The sequence below is a fragment of the Cavia porcellus genome, unplaced genomic scaffold, assembly GCF_034190915.1.
Source record: "Cavia porcellus strain 051 isolate PalLab524CR breed Dunkin Hartley unplaced genomic scaffold, mCavPor4.1 scaffold_26, whole genome shotgun sequence".
Taxonomy (NCBI): Eukaryota; Metazoa; Chordata; class Mammalia; order Rodentia; family Caviidae; genus Cavia; species Cavia porcellus.
Window position 1 is genome coordinate 34,039,193 of NW_026947509.1, and position 14,035 is coordinate 34,053,227.

At 47.6% G+C, this 14,035-nt stretch overlaps 1 protein-coding gene across 3 annotated transcripts in view; it reads right to left on the reverse strand.

Annotated features, from left to right (window-relative positions):
* Dis3l2 (DIS3 like 3'-5' exoribonuclease 2) overlaps positions 1–14,035 on the reverse strand; it is a 266,965-nt gene that overhangs the window by 141,394 nt on the left and 111,536 nt on the right. For all 3 annotated transcript variants that reach the window (XM_063237106.1, XM_003474416.4, XM_013157595.2), the window contains 2 exons: positions 8,743–8,837; positions 6,332–6,579 (listed from right to left, as the gene is read on the reverse strand). In XM_063237106.1, the coding sequence (XP_063093176.1) occupies positions 6,332–6,579; positions 8,743–8,837 (343 nt within the window). The remainder of the gene's footprint in view (positions 1–6,331; positions 6,580–8,742; positions 8,838–14,035) is intronic.

Here is a 14,035-nt window from a genome sequence, read left to right on the forward strand (position 1 = left end):
GGAGGGAACCAGCTACAGACAAGAAAGACAGACAAAAACAGTCCTTGAACAGTCTGTTTGTCTTAAAGAAAACAAACATTTAACACCGACATTAATGTTTCAGCCATTCATCCTCCTTTCTCTTACTAAATATTCTCAAAGTCTTGGCCTAAACCTGGCTGGCGGTGCACACCTGTAGTCCTAGCCCTTGGGATGCTGAAGCAGAAGGATCATTGTGAATTCGAGGCCAGCATGAGGTACATGGGGAGTTCAGTGAGCCTGCACTATATAGGAGACCCGGTCTCACAAAAACAAAAAGTCCGGGCCTTATGTGTAATCTACGCACAGGTCACACTCTTGCCGTGATTTCCTCAGAGCTCCCACGCACAGTGGTCCAAGTTGGAAATCCCATGCAAGTGGATAAAAATCACATCCCTGGGAACGCAGAGGTGGAGAACATGCACACATTTCAGTAAGCACATGAGGCAAACGAGAAGTATGACAAGTGGTCATCTCCCTTTCTTCAGGCTCAGTATGATGATAGGTAGAGGGCGGGGACCACAGGAAAGAAATGGGGACCTCTGGAAAAGTGTGTCATCAGTGAAAACAGCTGAAAGCTCATCAGAAAAAAGATGCAGCCTGGCCAGCACAAGGTTCTGAATTTGATTCCTGGCTCAGGAAGGAAGGAAGGAAGGAAGGACGGACCAAAGGGCGGGCAGGCGGGTAAGTGAGGCCACTCCACAGTTTTAGGAAAGGCCTTGCAGCTTGAGAGTGAACTGATGCTGGCAGAAGGGAGCCAAGAAACTGAGGCCTGTGCAAGCCTTTGAGAGGCTAAGGGCACTAACATGTCACTATTCCTAAGAAGGCATGCTAGAAATCACTGGTAGAAACGCAGGTGAGAGGAGTGCTGGCGGCAGCAACCAAGGCTCCCTGGGAAAGGACCGACTTGGGGACCCTTTCCCCCCACGCTTCTGACTTGCTCAGCTTTAACCACAATGCTCTGCGCAGTATGCAAATGGAGCTGTTCCCAAAGCTGATCTTTGCAGGCCACCAGGTGGAGCCCAATAGTCACTGAAAGAGCCCCTTCCTCAGCCTGATTTGCCCTTTGTCCACCAGCCAGCGAGAGCCCTGTCCCGGGATGGACTTGCTAACTGCAAGCCTGGAACTGTAAGCTCTGAACATCCCATAACTCGGCCTCATCCTCGGAAGAATCTGTCAGTATGAAATATGCACTGGGGAAGGTGAAATACTCCTTTTGTAAGGGGAACAACTGGAGAGTTATTTTTTTAGTTTGCTAGTAATCTTGTAAGCAATGCCTCCCATAAAAACACTAATCCTCTTAGATGCTTTTTCTACCAACCTGGACACTTTCCTTTTCCTACTAGGTACCTTTTCCTACTCAGTGCAACTTAATTTACTTAATGTGATTATGATCACCTCTTTAATGTATACCGATCCCATAAAGAAATTCATTATGCACTGAAACTGAACAAATAGGACAAGGGTTTGCTCCCATCATCAACTGATATTTGATAATCCACCTGATAGCCTGACAGCGCCTTCACGGGTGACAAAGGAGCTGGCTGAGCAGGCCACGCCCACCGACTTCCACCTCCAGCGCACCCCAAACCCCTCTGCCTCTGCGTCTGTCTTGCCCAGTGACTGCCTCCATTGGACCCTGGAGTCCTGCATTTTCATTGAAATCGGCAGCACCATGGCCCTCCCTCAGATCCTCATTCAACAGCCCCCCATTAGGCTGAGGCAATCCCAGCTCCAAATCCAAACTCCCCATCTTGCTACACCTGCTGGCTGACTTGTTCTCAGCCCCCAATGCCACTGAAGGTTGCTAAATACAATGATGACACGTCAGTCTGTTCTACGTCAACTTGAATCACACAAGTCTTCAGTTACCATTTAGTACCGTCAGAAAAAAAAACATGTTTCTCACGGTAGCAGCTATAAACTTCTTCCATTTTCTTCAAGATTTATCCTCAGATATTAAAAAAGAAACCAGTGACAAATCTAGAGAAAGTCACCATGATATCTCCATGCTCACAAATCTTGGAAAGGAAAGCTGGGACTCAGATTTAGAGCAGAAGATTTCACAAAGGTCTGAGAAAACAGAGGCTTGAAAGGCTACTATCATAGCTTTTGTTGTTGTTTTGTTTTAAAGATGACTTAAAAGGACTGGAGAGCTCTTTTTTTTCCTTTTTTTTTTTTGGTACCAGGGATTGAACTCATGACCTCACGCTTGCTAGGTAGGTGTGATTGAAAAGCTTATCTTAAAAGTATAAATCTGATCACATAATTGCAACTGCAGTGAGGAAGCCGAAGTGGCTTTTTAATTACCCTGTATAAAGTCTAATACTAAATATTAAAAATCCTAAGTATGTTGTGATATATGACAAAAAGCATCCCTAAAAGCAAGCCAGGGTGCACAGAACAGACTACCTTTGGGTCTTGCTAGCATGAAGAGAGGGAAATTCAGGAAAATGTGGATGACAGGATCCACAGAGAAGCTAACAGGCTCAGGTGAAATTTCCTGCAACAGGTCCCAGAGCAAAGCAGAAAGCCAGTTCCTGACAATTAAAGGTCTGCAGTCCGGTGTGTGACGCTCTGTGAACTCCCCTTCAGTGGGACCCCAACACACCACAGAGGTTAGGGAAACAATGTTTACAGCCAAAAGGAGCCCAAGACCTTGAAGACTCCCTGCAGACCTTTCCAAAGGAGTGACAGCACACACTCCATCAGTGATGCCTGCAGGTCCAATGTTTCGTTAGGGTACCCTGTACCTTCTAAACTGGCATTCGCCATCCGAACACCAGGTACATGCTGCTATGAAGGGTTGGTTTTAAAGTCTAAGAACCTTGGTTCTCATCATTTTCTGTTCCAAACTCTGCTGAGTGTTCTAGCTTGATTTATGGTTCATCTTCCTCACTAACCTGGCTCAAGACCTCAGGGCCATCATTTCATTTCCGTCTACTCATCTGACAAGTCAGCAAATACTCACTGGATATCCTTGTCCCAAAGGAGCTCACCGCCAAGTAAAATACTGAAGCAAGCAATGCAATCCAAACACGCGAGCTACACATAAGGTATCCTTAGAAGGCACGGGAGCACCCACAAAGAAGGCTTGTGTGCCAGGAAAGATTGGAGTGGGCAACTGAGTTGAGTTTAAAAGTTGAGCAAACACTGGGGAGAGGAGAAAGCCACTTCGAGGAAAGGAAGTGCCACGTGTGCACAAGTCTAGAGCTATGAACAAACCCAGTCAGCTGGCAAGTTTGCCCATACTGAGAAGGAAGTGAAGTGCATGGTGGGGATTGAGGCTGTTCTCAGGAAATCTTGGTTCCACTGCCACCTAAATCTGCCCTCTCATCCAAGTCTGAGGCCTGAAAGTTCATCTAAGATCCTGAGACTCAGCCTTCTTGTTCATGCCATTTCTAATTGGCCATCAAATCGGAAGAATTTACCTTAGCCCCGCTGAATCTGTTCACTCTTGTTCCCTCCGCTGAGGCCCTTTGGTTTCAGGTCGCCCCACCTCCTCTGACTTCCTGGAACAGCCTACAGCTGCAGCTGCCAATCCTGGCCCTTCCTGTCCACCTTTCCACTCTGCACTCAGTACTGGAGATCTTCTGGCAGAGACCTCTGCTCTTCGGAAATGATCCTTCATTTCCCCCTTCACCGTCCTCCTCTAGACTTCCAGAAATTTTATTCCTATGGAAGAACCTCCAACCGTCTGCTTTGCCCTGCAGGTGTAGGTCAGTCAGGTGGTCCACTCCGCTCATCGGCTTTATTCCTGCATCCTCCCAGACAGCTGAATCCTAATCCTGACTGAACAGCAGGGCATACAAGCCTGAATTTCACCTCCAGTTAAAACTACTGACTGCAGGAAATACTGGACTTAAAACTAGGTCAGTGAGATTCCCATCCATAAGGATTCTGTGACATGGCCAGGCTTCAGCACTGAGTAGGTGAGCAGTTACCACGTAGAGGGCGAGGCAGAGCATCGCTTTTGCAGGAGAAATTCCAGAGAAGACACTGCGCTGCTGGGGATGCTGAGGAGAAGCTCTGATTCCTCTGCCACCTGGCTCGTCCTGAGGTCCTTGTGAACCCCTCCATTTCCTACCATGGATGAATTTCTCATAATAATCCTCACTGGTATTTAAACTAGTTCAAGTGAAATTTCATTTCTTAGAATTGAATTATCCCTTTGACACTTACATATAAGACTTTCTGTGTCAGTTTATAGTTCCCTGGAATGAAGGACCCATTGCTTGTTTACCTTTGTATTTCTCAGATAATACAACATAATGCCTTACGTGGAGTAGACCAAAACCTGCCTAGTGAACTGAATTTAACAACAGAAGAGGTAAATGATACTGGACTTGAATAATCAGTAGCAATGACAAAGACTAGGAAGCTGAATACAGTGCTGTTAAGAAGAGACGTATAGGGGCAGAGAGGAAATTCAGACAGAGCCACCTCAGCCCAGCCATCAGGCACAGCTTCTATGGGGGCCGACCACACACACAGAGCAAACCCCACCTCGGCTCCAGACAGAGCCTGGCAGAGAGCAGGGGAAGCCAGGCAGTCACAGCACAGCATGTGCAGAGTGGGACACCATAACTCAGTCCCTAAAGATCAGTAACTGATAGCCAGAACCAAGCGACAAGGCGACCACCAATGTGCCCAACAGCTGCAGCCCTCGCCCCTCGTGTGACAGTGCCATCTGAGAACTGAGCCGTGAAGAAGTCAGCCACTCTTATTTCTAAGATAGATTTTCATTTTCCATATGAATTTTAAAAAGAATATTTCCATAAAAGACAATTTTCATGCCTTATGTTAAGAAGACAGAGTAGAACAGTTCTCCATCTACAACACGAGCACTGTCCGATTTTTCTCTGGAAAAGTGCAGGATGCACTCTCTTTACTCCAGCAGCTGTGCTTGAGTCCCACGACTCCCCCCATTCTTTGGCTGCCACCGCCCTCACTCAGACAAGGGCTGGGATGAAGGAAGCGCGGGTTCCTTCAGGGAAGCCCACGCCATGAGGGTTTTATGGCTGTGCCCTTCTGGCTGGAAGGCTTCGAAAGCCGCCCAACCAAGTGCGCACAATGGGACATGGCAGAGAGCAGATAAAGGACAGGGCTGGATTTCCTGGTCTGCTGTGAAAGTCTTCCCTCTCACTGCCACACACAAAGCAGAGGCACAATCAGCAGGGCCAGGTGGCAGGGCCACTATCACCTGTTGATTTGCTGACAAGGACAGTTCAGGGTGCAAGAGGCTGCATTGCTGTTGGCTGTGAGTCGGGTTTAACGATGATGACCTTGGCATCACAGGCTGGGAGCGAAAGAGAAAGAGCAAGGGCTCCCAAGTGGCTCTGAGATCAGATCAATCACTTCCATTGTCACCTAACTGGAAAGTGGCACTGGATGTGTCACATCAGCAGGACACACAGCCTTGATCTGGCCCCCTAAGAGGCATAAAGGACTGAGTGTAAAACACATCTGATGAAAGCAGAGCGCTGTGGCCCTCACCCCCACAAGCACGAGGACACACCCAGAGAGGGTCCCCACCCCTGAGCACACGGGAGACCAACAAGCAAGTCCCTAACTGGATAAACTGGATGGGAAGAGAGGGAAGAGACACTCATATTTTTAGGCCTTTATTTTCATTTCCCGTGAGGCAAAAAATCAGACCTATCTCTAACAAAGGCCTAAAGATACAGCTAAAATGATACTATTTTTCTTCCCAAAAGAGCATGTTTTAAGAAGAAAATACATACAGCATTATCTTCAAAGTGAAGAGACCATCCCTGATGCTCTGAAGACTAGGCCACATATCTCTATAAACTGAGTAACATGGCACTCTTTCCTCCCCACAGCAGGCAAATTTAGTTTTTACAGCCATAGGTGAAACTTCAGCATTCATCAGACTGCCTGGAAGCTCAATATCACAAAATACCACTAATCAAATACTGCTCCACAGTCACACCCAGAGTTCCCCCGAATGTGCCTCATCTAGGACTCAGCCTATTTTAAAACAAGTGTCAGAAAGGAAAGTTCTGGCTGTCTGATAGAATGAATTCTCCACCTGAAGGGGCTTTAAGACAGGACAGGACAGAAGCAGAGCCTCGGAATGTGCCTGTATTTTAGGCCAAAAACAAAAAACGAAACTGAAAAGGTGACTGCTTGGGAATTCAGAGGGCCTATAGCGGCAGCTGGGACAACTTCTGAAGAATCAGGACCAGACTACACAGTGTCACGGCTTTCATAAACCGTATCATGACTGAAACACACAAAGAGGTCACCTGAAGGTCATCTAACCAGAGATTTCCTGCCAGAGATCACCTACCCCAGGGCGAAATTGCAGTCTTCCTTCCAGTCCACGATGTGGCAGATGAAGAGGGTACTGGCATAATCTTTGGGCCGGGTCATGAAGTCCTGGGGACAGTCCTTAAGAGGCACATAAATTCTAGGCACTCGGTGGTCTGAGGGAGAAAATAGGGCGTATTTCCTAAACAGGTCGCTGTTCTTCTCAGCCAAGAGCTTCAGGACGCCAGTTGCTGCTCGGGAATGTTTTTTTTCCAAGATGTAAACCACCTGCAAACACCAGAGATAAAGTCAGTACCACTTACTGTAGAACTCACTGTCGGGCAGAGGAGACAGCAGGCTATTACCTGACTAACTATTTAGGTCTGGGGGGTTTTTGGAAGTCACCATGAAGTGCCTGCTAGTGACTCTCCATGACTAAAACTTCTATATCTACACTGCAACAAGTACCCACTGAGCCTTTATACCCAGTAGAAAATGATGTAATACACAGATGCGATCAAAGTGCTTTTCTATCCAGGACCTGGGTCTTACAACTGCTCCCGGGGTCTGCTCCACATGAACAACAATGTTATTAAACACAAACGAGCACCCTTCTTAAATTGTGACTTCCAGTTCTGTGCTGAGACTTTCCATTTTCTCAACTGTTTCAGAGAATTTTCCATGGTTTATAGAAGTGCCCTGCTGATGGCCACTGCACAATCCTTACCAGATAACCAAACAACTGCCCAACTAGAGGCAGAAATTTTGGGCCTGGTTACTTTCCTAAGCAAGGCTGAAAGGTCCCTGCCATCTGGAGTTTATCTGGGGTCCCCTCCTTTTTGCACCTTCCTCCTGCCACCATTGAGAGCTCTCCTTCATTGCCTTTTCTGGGGCTTCCAGTTGTATTTACTGCGAGGAGCACAATAATCTATCTATGTCGTCCTGCCTGAACTGGAAGTCCCACCTGCTTGATTTAGTTTCTGACAGCACAGAAGTGTCTAAGGCGGCTTGGCATTCCCTGTGATTCACACTACACTAGATGTCATGGAAGTGATGCCTCCCCAGCAGAAGTTCTGCATACAAGTGCTACTTTACTATGTAATTTCAGGCTGGATTCATGTAGAAACATCATCAAAGACAGAAAGGAATTGAGGGAGAAGGCAGGGCAGGCATGGCTGGAGGGCAAAGCAGGGAGAGAGCACAGTTCCGGGAGCAGAGGGGCACTCCACCAGCTGACCACAGTGGTTCAGGAAGGTGGCCCAGGGAACCAAATGTTTGACAAAAGAAGCTAAAGCCTAGGTTTTTATGTGACTGCTCCTTGCTTGTTTGTTTGTTTAAGGTAAGCTCTGAAGTGAAACTCTTAAAAGACAGAATAGGTGAACAAAACAACACTGTGAGCCAGACTCATCCAGCCCCAGGCCTTGCACCCCTGAGCATCTCCCAGGCCTCGCAGGGTACCTGTGCACATGGTTCATCCCCAACAGCCCACTGCAGTGAAGAGCAGTGTAACTACATGGCCAGCGGCACTAACTGTACACTGTCCAAGCTCTAGAGGTTCCTTGTGTCGGCACACAGGGGAGAAGCTCTCTTCAGCAACTGGCCAGAGAGTGGCCACCTGCTTCTGGTCTAGCACACTGACCATGCCTCGGGAACACAAAGCCTCACACTAGAATGTCACTCTGTCCTCTGTCATTCCTGCCACCATGAGCTCTTTGTGCAGGCAGAGCCAGCCAGGCTTGCACCCACACCTGCAGGCGCCCCCATGACCCTGACCATCAAGCAATGGAATGAAGCACAAACATGGGTTTCACTTACATGACACTGAACTGAATACTCTGGAAGAACTAAGACAGCCTTATTTAAATTTTTTGAAATGGATATGGGGTTGACAATAAGAAATTAGAGCAAAAACTAAAAAGTCTAAGAGAAATCTATCTTCATATTGTTTCTCCAAATTTTCACTTAAATAATCAAAACCAGCCAGGTGTGGTGCCAAACCCTTGCAATCCCAGCACTTGGGAAGCTGAGGCAGAAGGTTCACTAGAAGTTCAAGGCCAGCCTAGGCTACCTGGTGAGTTCAAGGACAGTCCGGTCTACATAATGAGACTGTCTCAAAAAAAAAAAAAAAAAAAAAAAAAAAACATAATAAAACAAAAAAATAATCAAAACTAAAAGTCACACATATCTCATGAGTGGGGTTTAAGCAAGAAAGAAAATGCAAAACTTCACATTCACACACACAGAAAAGGCCGGGGCCCTTTATCCAAAGGCAGTCAAGTGAACACATAGGTTTAAAGCTACAAAAAAACATCTGCTTTTCCTTATTTCCTGCTTCCACCAACATTTCTGATTCACGGTGGCTCAACCACAGCCCCCAGCTGGGTCGCCTAAGGAACCGGCAAGCAGCTTAGGGGACGGCCAGTGGACAGAGATAAACCTGCAGGTCACAACCTTGGCTGATTTCTGCGGTGACTTCTCGGATGGACCTCTGGCATCTGGGGACATGGGGGAGCTCTCGTCTTTTGTGACTTGTGTATCACTTTTTCCTAAATGAGAGAGAGAAAAGAGAAGAGACAAACCAGTTAGAGGCAGACCCCTTAAAGATAGAGACTTTTAACTTCAGCGCCGGGACGGGACAGACTCTTGAATACTTTGAAGCCCTCATTGCCTCCGGGTGGAAGAGGAAAGCCACAGAGGCTGGGGATCTGGCGAGGCCACTCACACCCTGCAGCCATGGGTCTGCACACATTGACCACCCACACCATATCTACCAGCATTATCCACACTCTGAGGTATGCTTAACTGCCCATTTATCAAAATGCCACAAAACCCAGAGTATAAATGCAGACCCAGCCTACGTGAAGAATAGACAGGCAGTTTACTATGCTCATCTGCTGAATAAAACAAAACCTAAATTAATGTTAACTTTTAAAAATACTTTAGTACTAGCCATAACAAACAAAATGGTGGAAAACAAATTTTATTTATTAAAAAAATATTATCCCAATCCTGATTTTCCTGGCTTGTTTTAGTGATAGTATTTAAAGAGTGAAGTACTTTTGAAATGTATTTCAATGTTTAATTTTCTTTGTTGTAAAATTTATAAAGTCCACTTCTACCCTGGAGTCGGAAAGCATACTCCCCAGAAAGAGGCCATCAGGTTCTGCACCAGAACTGTGAGAAACAGCACATCCACACCTCTGAACACCGAAAGTTTTAAATTTTCACTTTTTACACTAGACATCCCCCTGAGATATTCTTATCCAACTCAGTTGGAGATTCTAGACTCTCGAGGTCACTCCAGGAAGCTAAGGGGACCCACACTTCTCACCACTCACTTTTCCACGGCCAACATGAATAAACCCACCCTTTCCCAGATGGCTGCTCTACAGCACAGGGCCAGCTTTGAGCTGGATCCCACAACCCAGCCCATGCTGGAAGCCCGTGCCAGTTGCCTCCTGACTCCAGAGGATTAAGCATGTGCTTTTCCATCTACACCTCACTCTACACTGAAGACCCCACTCAGAGCAGAATCTTCACCATCCTTTTCACCCAAGAAGAAATCCATGCGCACTTTCCCACTGTAGGTGACCTCCCCATCAGTCAAAGAAGGACAATCATCTGAGTTCTTTAGTTAGACCCATAATCCAGGATCTCAAAATCATCAGATGCTTCCAAAATACTTTTTACAACCTTGGGGAAGGAAAAATATACCACATAAGGTGTTGATTTGCTTGTTCCGTTTGTTACTAATGTGTTCTGCAGAATAAGGAAATTCAGAAAAGAATGAAAGAGGAAATTACAAGTACATGCTACTTTGATAGTGATATTTCAGTTTTTTATCTCAAAGAAGCAAGTCATCAAGCCGAGGAGTGAAGGGACAGGTTTTTCCATGGCAACGCAAGCAAACAGTTTCTCTGGGATGGTCATTGGTGACTCCATCTTAAACTGACTATGACTTCAGGTTCCAGTCCAACAAGACAGTCTTCTGTTGCAAAGGTTACGCCAGGTCACTTAGGAACAGAGAGGGCAGTGATGGAAGTGGGCCCACGCATGACTCCAGATATCGCACCTGAGTATAATCTTTCCAGGTTCTATGTTTCTACAGTTATCCTGGCAAAAGTAAGGCTTTGTTCAAAGTTACAGTGCAATAAATTAAACTGAAGTTTATAGGCACGCAAGTGAGGATCCACAGATGGTCAATGAATGTAAAGAAATGCAGTGCCAAGCCGGAAAGGTGAATCACCTTAGCATGTTTCCAACAACTATGTATTGCCACACTGAAAATCAAGCTGCTGATTTAATGAGAACCTGCATTGTTTAATCACAGATCATTTACTTATTCATTTATTCCATGTGCACTTATTGAGCACTGGTGTTGAAGATTCAGTTGTAACTGGAAGAAACATGATCCTGGCCCTCAAGAAACATACAAGCTAATGTGGAAGTGATATCTGTAAGTAATCACTCGATAAATATAAAATTCCAAGTTGCAGTGAATGCTAAGGAAGAAACATCCTAAGGACAGACAAAGGACACTGGTTTAGATTAGAGGTGAGGAAGGGTCACTGAGGCTGAGGCAGGAGGATGCTCTACGAATGAGTGGCATGGGATGGGGGAGAGGGCTCTTTGCACAATCAACTCCAGACAGAGACCACGAGACCAAAGTAAGCAAGGGTAAGCAGTGCAAGAGACCAGAGGCATAGAGATCAAGGCAACTGGGACTCTGCAGGACACAAGAATCCAGAATCCAAGCCTAAATCCCAGGGAAAGCTGGCTTTGTGCACAGAGACACAGCCCATGGCAGAAGCACAGCAGGCAGAGCCAGGGACACAAGTGCTGGGGATGAATGAAGGTGCTTTCTGCAGGGGGTCCTGCTAGATGGGCGCTGACTGGATTGAAAGCTGGAGGTAGGAGACCCAGAGGATTTTAGACAGGACAAATGGGGGGTTATTTCCAGCTCCATGACCCCTGCAGCTAGACTAAGGAAAGTGATAATCAGTAGTGCTCCACTGCAGAGGTGGCTACGCATGAAAGCTGAGCAGAACCTGAGGGATGATGCTGTGTAAGGAGTGTGACACAATGGTCTGGGGTCAGCACGAAGACCTGCGGTAGCTGTGAACAGGACTTGCATGCTGCTCAGGCTTCCGCGTGGACCCTAGAGCCCTGGAGCCAGGTCTGCTTGGCTATGAATCCACAGTGCTTTGACTGCTCCATGCTGCCAAGGAAGCAGCACAGTGCTGGCCTGCTCAGGAGGAGGGAGAGGCCTCTGAGGACACGACAGGGGCTGGAAGAACGCACAGATGCTTCCAACAGAAATAAGGGAGCCCAAAGGACTCAGCCCAGAACTTGTGAGCACCCAAGCACTGGGAGAGGGGCTGGCATGGAAAGGCCCTAGGAAGGGATTTGCTGTAGCCCCCCTCGGGTGGAATCCCAGTGCGCTAGGCGGGAGGGACTGGGCATAACTGTGACAGGCCTTGGTAAGGGACACAGCTTACCCAGGCATCTAGTCTCTACTGCCTAGTAATAAGAACCTCAATTTGTAGAGAGGCAACTTGTAACTACACATGGTTGACATGTGTCAGTTTTAGCCAGTAAGAGTCAGGGGAAAGTGCTGCTAGTGACTTCTAAGGAGTATCCTCAAGGGCACACACCCACCCAGGCCAGGCATAGTGGCACACATCTGTAACCCCAGCCCTGGGGAGACAGGGAGAAGGACTACACATTCAAGCCAATTCTCAGCACTCACAGAGTCCCTGTCTCAAAGCTCAGCAGCATAAGCGCCTGCTTTGCACACTCACGGTCATGAGTTTGATCCCTGGTAGCAAAAAATTTTAAAAAATGAAAACTTTGGAGAGAGCGGGAGATGCAGCACAGTGGCAGAGCACCTCTGGGTTCAATCTCTGGTCTCCAGTACCAAAGAAGCAAACAAACTCACTGAGACTCACTTCTTCCTCTCCACTGGCTAGAATACAGATGTGACACCTGGTTCTCAAGCACCCAACTTGGCTGATGAGGCCACTGCACAAGAGTGCTCTCTACCCAGAGAGTAGCATGGCAGAAGAGCTGAACATGCGGAGCTCCAGACAAGCTCTGGCCTGCCCACCTGCTGTCTGCTTTTGTGTGAGGGAAGAAAACCTCTTTCTTCAAAGCCACTGATACCTTAGGATTTAATGCTATTCTCGGCAGAACATACTTCCTAACACATAGGTCCAGACAAGGAGACTGACAAGCTCGGGCACTACCCCACAAAGCACTCTGAAAGCCAGGCAGTTCTGCTCTCACCAGCTACACATCACATATGTATTTTAGGGCTATGCATTTAGTAGTATTGGAGTGTAGAGAAACAATAGGAGCAGAAGTCTCAGAGCTGGGTTGCAGTGTAGGTGATACAAGCAGGACCTGAACAGAAAGAGTGGCCACGGGCTGGGGTGGCAGGTCATAGGACCCATCCCAGCACTGCAGGGACTGGGACGCACTGACCAGCGAGGCCATGACCAGGAACACAGGCCAGACTTGTGCATGCTTCTGAGGATTGTGCCGCCAAGGTCTTCCTCATTGCTATCAATGAATCAGCATAAAATATGCTTAAATTAAATGAGTTTTTGGTGGACTTGGGAACAGTGGCTTGATAGAACAGCAAAACCCAGAATGAACTACAAAATGGGGTGGAGTGACACGGAAAAGGACAGAGCTACCAAACTCTGTTGTCCTTTCTAGTGGAAATAATTCTGTAAGTTTATAACCACCAAAATTCTTCATTTAGGAAACAATATTCTAAAAAACAGATACACTACTAATATAAGCAACTAACTAGGAAAACTTGTCCTATGGACCCTCTTCCCAGTGAGATGCCTGGGAAAGATCTGGCAAGACACGTCCTCAAGGGGCCAGGCCACGGTCCCTGTGAATAATCACGTGAGGCGTGAGCCTTGCTGATCGTGCCAGGACACCCAGTCAGCCCCTGCAGGGCCCGGGGACAGCAGGGACAGTCTCCAAGGCACCAACGAGTTCTCTTTACAAAGTCTCCAGGCCGGGAAGTTATCACCTGAAATAAGGTAATGGGAGTTTTTACCGCACGTTCACCTACATCTCCTCGTTGGAGTCACTCAACTTCACGTCACAGGCACCGCGGCGCTGTAATTCCAGTTTCACCAAGGAAACAGGGAATGGAAAGGCAGAACAGGAGGGGTCAGCATGCAGCGATGCTTACTGCCCTGTGACCATGTTTTCCACACAACAAGAATTAAGCAGGTGGAAGGGCCAAGAAAGCCTGTGTCCGAGAATTGGAGAAGCAGCCATAGGACTCCCTAAAATGTTCTGCCAGTAAAGGCCCTGCTTTCCCACGGAAAGCCAGGCACTGCAAATGGCCCTGTCCCCTTGGGAGTGCTTCTGCTAGAAAGGAAACCAAGATGCAGCAAACGTCAGGTGCTGGGAGTGCTGGCAAGTGGTGTCCAGGGTGAGAGGACAGGAACCAAACCTTGAGCTCAGAAGGTGAGGCTGAGCAGTCACTGGCCGGGGGCGTGGCCTATGAGAGGGGAGGGAGTGCCAAGGCACAGACCAGAGACAGGCAGTGGGAGGCAGGCCATGTATTTTGTCGGAGCCGGGGCCAGGGCCAGGGCTAGGCACGAGGCCTCAATGGCCTTCGGAAGACTTCACGCTCTACACCTCAGCGGTGGGAGAGGCAGGCGCTCCATGGTTCTTCTCCACAGTGACCACACAATGGACGCAGTACTACCATGAG